This window comes from Botrytis byssoidea (genome assembly GCF_014898295.1).
Source record: "Botrytis byssoidea strain MUCL 94 chromosome Unknown BBYS_017, whole genome shotgun sequence".
Classification (NCBI taxonomy): Eukaryota; Fungi; Ascomycota; class Leotiomycetes; order Helotiales; family Sclerotiniaceae; genus Botrytis; species Botrytis byssoidea.
Genome location: NW_024065858.1, coordinates 842,396 through 848,395, shown reverse-complemented (window position 1 = coordinate 848,395; position 6,000 = coordinate 842,396). Strand labels below are relative to the sequence as shown.

At 42.8% G+C, this 6,000-nt stretch overlaps 2 protein-coding genes across 2 annotated transcripts; one reads left to right on the top strand and one right to left on the bottom strand.

Annotated features, from left to right (window-relative positions):
* Positions 1–2,228: 2,228 nt before the first annotated feature.
* EAE97_008318 (uncharacterized protein) lies at positions 2,229–4,622 on the bottom strand (the record flags this gene model as incomplete). Its single annotated transcript, XM_038878832.1, has 1 exon — positions 2,229–4,622. The coding sequence occupies one exon, from the start codon at positions 4,620–4,622 to the stop codon at positions 2,229–2,231; it is 2,394 nt and encodes a 797-aa protein (XP_038730512.1).
* Positions 4,623–4,908: 286 nt separating this feature from the next.
* Positions 4,909–5,866, top strand: EAE97_008317 (uncharacterized protein). Its single transcript, XM_038878831.1, has 2 exons — positions 4,909–5,309; positions 5,398–5,866. The coding sequence occupies exons 1-2, from the start codon at positions 5,017–5,019 to the stop codon at positions 5,831–5,833; spliced, it is 729 nt and encodes a 242-aa protein (XP_038730511.1). The 5' UTR covers positions 4,909–5,016; the 3' UTR covers positions 5,834–5,866.
* Positions 5,867–6,000: the final 134 nt, after the last annotated feature.

Sequence of the window (6,000 nt, the reverse complement as noted above, 5' to 3'; positions counted from 1 at the left end):
CATGTGATTTGAAATCTATCAAGATATAGCATTCCCGTGAGATGACTCGACCCCCTTTCCGGGACTATACTGCTTTTGTATATTCAGCACCGAGATTGTTTCCTTCTTGACCCCAATCATGTCTTTTGAAAGGTCAGAGATATCTGTTTTCTGTGCCTCTTGTCTCTGTGTCTCGATCTGGCATCTTCCACGCCCTAATTCCGGGTGAGAATTAGGAGAAGCTTATAAGCCAAGAAACGTGGTTTACTGGTGAGGAATCCTTCGATCGTAGCGTTGCGTAGAACTTGAAGCGGCTCAATGTGGATACGAGTACCTAGCATTTGAGGTGCTGTATGTCAATGTGGGTCACAAAACGACTTGCTCATCTCGAGCGCGTTTCTCTCGTCCTCCGGTCTGCGTCTGCGCCTCCTCCATCTTTGACCACCTTCCATTGTCGAGTCCTAGTACATTCCATATGCCATTCCATATGCCCTACCACCCCACTTACATGATGATATGTGTGTGCCTGTCAGAGTGAGGCTTAGGCTTGTTGCCGTTTTTTGTCTCTCCCACCGCATAGTGCCCTACTTGGCCTTCCTTCACCATCTGATCGCTCGCCATAATGAGCCATATTTCAAGTGAACTTATTCTGCGGCACAAATCAGGCTACTGATATCGGTGAATGCAAGGCAGAAAGTCAATTCTTGATCTTCGAACTTTTGTCGTCATCGACTTGACGGGTTACTGCTAGTGCCGTAAACCCGGTGGGAAACAAGGTAAACGACATCCATAGCGTAGCATAACATAGCATCCGTTTCCTACAACATGATTTGCCAGTATTTGGGAGAATGTTTTGCTTGTATGAAGCATAGCAATGAAGTTACATTCGTCTCTCCTCCGAATTTGCAAATACCGTTAATGTATTGGCTTACATACGGGAACAATACAAATATTACCAACAATAAGCTTACTATAATCCCCGCCAAAACCAGTGACGAGCCGAACCACCGGTACAAACATTACTTGTTGGTATGACTGTTATGCTCATTGCAACCACACATTGGCATCTTGGATATGCAGATATGCAAACCTTATGCAATATGTATCCTTCATTATCAAGACTCAATACTTGGTGATTGTCTTCTTTTGATCACATGCCTGCGATCTAAACATCCGATTCCTCTGCAAGGCGTACGTTCAGAAATTCCCTCGCCAGACGTGCATTTTGCGAATATTAGTATATATGATTTGTATCTCTGGGATTCTTGACAGCAGCGCTCTTTCTCAGTTTTCAAGCAATTACGGGTACGGAGAATGGAGACATTGGGTATATGAACAGTTTGTGACATCTATTTAAAAGGGTAGATACCTACTAAAGAGACTATGGTCAATTGATACAGGCATTGGCAATAGCTCTTGCGTTGTTGCTGATACATTATGGCCATGGAGATAGACTTCCAGGAGTTTAATTGAATTCTTGAGGGGGCATTTAGGAAGGTTTTAGAAGATAGTATGGTATCATGATATACTAACAGCAAAAATCCTGCGAATTGAAGAAAGAAAGAAGAGATACCAAACTTTAGCAACATTTTCAAACCCTAAGAAGCAATGCAATTTTAAACCCAGAGATTTTCTACCTCGCGAGTACCGAATCAACCTTCCAATTGTCTACAGTACGAGAAATATTCGCACAGGGTAAGTAAAGTACGACAATAACCTCTAAACATATGACAAAGTTTACTTATTCTATACCAAATTCCTGCAATACAACCCAGTAAACAGAGGGCTATATAATATCTCCTACGTACATTCCGTCTAGCCATGAATTGAGCAACAAACCAAAACAGTTCTTGTTCTAAGGTTGTAGTCGATATCACTTTAACAATGCCAGTTGAAGCTTTAAATAATCGTGAATCATACAATGGACATAGGAAGGTCAGCACTGAGAGCCACGAACACCATCGATCCACTGTTCTATTGTCGATGGTACTTCGCTGGCAGCGAAAAAAAAGTACAGCACCAAACACATCGATCAAGCAAATACAGATCGTAAAAAATAAACGGCAGCAGAAAAGATGAAACGCGCCTATGTAGCTACATTCTCCATAATCGTCAAATGATGCACATATAAATAATCGGCTCTTACGAACCCAACGCCTCAGTCGTTTAACTCAAAAGGAAAGATACCCAAAAGTAAGCCATTCATAACATTCATTACAGGTCTCTCTCTTCATCTAACCCTCTATAATCTACGCTAAAAGTCCATATAAGAGATTGCACCTCTTCCAATACTCTGCCGCGCCATTAACCACACGTTTCTTTTCTCTCCCCTCAAGGTCTAGCTTTGCATCCACCTCATGTGCCAAGTTCTTAAGCTTGTTCTCCTTTTCATCAGATTGTGATGCGAAAGCTTGCTGCAAGACAAAGATATCAAATAGTGATTGTTTTAGTAAATCCTTCTGCTTTTCTTCATCTACTTCTACAACAGAAGTAGGAGTAAGAGTAGGAGCAGGAGAATCTCCTTCTTTTTCCTCGGCGTCTGCTTGGGGAGCTATGGTAGGAGAATCAGTCGTTCCATTACTAGCCTCCCCTTCTTTTTCTTTCAGAGCCATACTCCATTGGTCTCCCACCTGGGAGTCTAGATGCGCTTTCAACACTTTAACAGCAACAGGACTCCATAGATCGGCCCCAGCATCAGCCATAGCAGTCGATAAACCTCTCAGAAATTTGAATGTAGCTGGGGAGGGCTGGACAGGAAGTTCTGGGGTACCTTCCCATAATGCTCTACCTGCGACCTTCTTTGTCTTGAGAGATTTTGCAAAACTCAAGACTGGTTCTTCTGAGACCATACCTGCGAGATTTTCGTGCAGCGATGAGACAAGAGAGATTCCAAACTTTTGTAGTGCGGGAATACTAGGTAACTCTGCTCTGATATCTCGTAGAATACGGAGGATGTATACCGATATTTTCCCGACAGATTTGTTATCTTTATGCTGGTCCACGAGTGATGTGATCTTGGTGTGTAATTCCTGGAATGATTTTTCTAAGCTCGAATTGAGATGATCTTGTAGCATTTGGGGATCTTCCTTGCTAAGAAGGTTTTGCCGTGATTCGAGACTTTCATCATCTTCCATATCTTCCAAATCATCATCCCATCTTTGTTTTTTCAGTTGATCAATATAAGTACCAATTTCCTCAATAAGATGTCTCCAAGTGTGAAAACTGTTAACAACTCTTGAAACAGCATCGTTGCGTCCAAACGTGCGAGCAAGTATGTCTTGTTTGAAGATATTACCACCATTGCTGAGCTCGGTTGCCATCATATCTTCATCCCAGAGACTTGGTTGTAGATCAGTGATTCCTTCTTTCCATGTTGCCAATGTGGACTCTATCTCTGTCCCCACTAGATGAAGTTTATCAACTCCAGCTTCCAATAACTCTACGAGTCGTTTGTTTATAACGTCTCGCAAGCCATCTAGAAGTATAGAGGGATCGAATCCGTTTGCTTTGCCTCCATCTCTAATCCACACCTCCAGTATCTTCGTTCGTAGTTCGACAACCACTTTGAAGTCCAAGCCCCCTTGAAGAGTCTTCGAAAAGCCTTCCAGTAACACTTCTGACGCTTTCTTCGCCCAACCTTTTAGTGTTTCAACTGCTAACGACCCTTCCAAATCATCATGCCGAACATAAGGTGTGAAGTAAAGAATTTCGTCACCAAACCTCCGTTCACACACATCTAACCTCAATCCCTCCAACTCTCGAATGCTGTCATCTTTCAGTAAAGGTTTCGTCTTCAGTGCAGCTAAGGCTTCACTCAGCCTCCTTGGCACTAAAGCTTGTACATCTAGTAAAGTTCTCGTATATATTTCCAGAGCTCGTAGAATACCTGAGGTCTGTTTGTTCGACTCCTCTTCGTCGTCGAACGCTAAAGCCATTGCCTCACCACGAACATTTAAGAAATGTCGCAAAACGTCTTTCGCCCCGGAGCTGGTAGCTAGACTGTATGCGCAGAGTGCCTGTACCAGATCATCTCTATCTTTAGAATCTTTGAGGGAAACCAATGTCTTTTCAACTGCACGTAACAATCGCTTCGTCAAAACCGACCTCTTCTTCTTCGCTTCCTCGACGAATTGCTTATCTTCCGTATTTTCCAAACTCTTCGCCAACAATCGACTTAGAACTAAAACTTTTGCAGCAACGACTAGCCCCTTCCCTCTCCCACCATCCCCATCTATTCTTCCTTGTCTCCTCAAGAGCTTCCCAACTACAATCCCACACATTTCCAATACCTTCATCCTAGCCACAACCCGCATTTCCTCGCTCTTCTTCCCATTCTTCGTTTCGCCCTGTAGTTTTCCCAATCCACAAACCATTCCAACCAACACATTTCTCCCACATCCTTCTCCTACTTTGCCTAACTTTTCCTCTACTCCGCTAATATCCTGTCGCATCTGTAAGATTTGCTCGGCGGTCCCAAGTAGTTGTCTATAACTACCCCCGACCAGTGTCCGCAGACGTGCATTTTTCTCGTCAAGCTCCGTAGTGAGATCACGATGGAATTGGCGAATCTGGGGAAGCGGATATTTGAATGCTTCTGAGGAGGTCAAGCATGTTGTAGTGGAGAGGGGAATAGTAGCTGCCATTTTGGCGTTAGACAATGTTTGTAGTTCGTATTATATCTGGTTATTCATGAATTGCGGATTAATATTTGTTGGGTATTCATAGAGTTGATAGTCTCGTTCGTATCATTATTCGAGGTTCTAGACTTCGCATATCGCATGTGTCAAGGCTGTCAATGAAGCTCTGGTCTGCATACTTGTTCTCGACGTAAAGTCCGTGCGTCAGCCTTCCTGCAGGGCTGACAGTATTAAAGCCTTACCTTCTGTATCTTTTTCCTCTGTCATCATGAATTTCCAAAATTTAGACCACGCACAACGATAATGTTTCCACGCAAGTTGAGTCTCCTTAAATAAGAAACTCTTCAAAGCCAAGAAAACAAGCCATTGAACTATCACCCCTTTTGAATCCCCCGCAAAAATGAACACATTAACCCCAAACCCACACCATGCATCGCTTCTTTCACTCACTCACCTCCTTCACCTCACACACCACCGCAATAAAAACCAACACCGTCTCTCAAAATGGTACATATCCTTTGGAATCCTCCGCCGCCAAGTATCTCGTCTTCTATCCATCATCCCAGAACATGTGATGGAGTCATCACGTGGGAAAGTGAAAGGTAAAGCTCGGGAACGAAAAGAGAGGGAAGAGAGGGAATTACAGAGTTTGGTTAGATTTATCCAAGAGGATGTGGTACCAGGATGTTATCTGTAAGTTATTTTCGTTCGTGGTTAGATTGGAGAAGTAGGGAAAGTAAGGGATTTTTGAGGATAAATTTCTAATGTGTGTGAGAAATAGGACATTCAGTCAGTTAGTAGCCAATAATCAATATGCTACTTTAGGATTGATGTTAATGGGATGTTTGGCGCGATTGTATAAAGTTCTCGGTGCATTGAGAGTTTTTACTGCAGAGGAAATTGCCGAACAAGCAGGAGTCGTGAAAGAGACGCCACAATTGAATGAGGCAGAGATAGAAGAGGATATGGGGGAGAAGATCGTGAGAGATGTTCCAGTTTCAGAAATGGAAGATAGCCAGAAAGTGGAACGAAAAGAGGAAGACAACACTGATATTCAGAAAGCAAAGCCAAAAAAGAGGAAACAGGATGGTGAAGTGGTGGAGCCGAAGACTTCCAAATTAGCTTCCTCAGATTCGACGCCGGCAAAGCCTCCGAAGAAGAAGAGAAAAAAGAAGGGTGGGGACGCCATTGAAGATTTGTTTGCTGGGTTGATCTAATTCTAGGAATAATTAAAAAATTTGATGCCCCTATCGAGCAATAATACAAGCGAGACAATTTTGATTCACGTTGAGAATTTTGAGATTCTTATGAGATTCATGTCATAATATCAATAACTGATATCAAGTATCAAAAAAGTTCCAAACACTTTCAAGCTCTATTACCG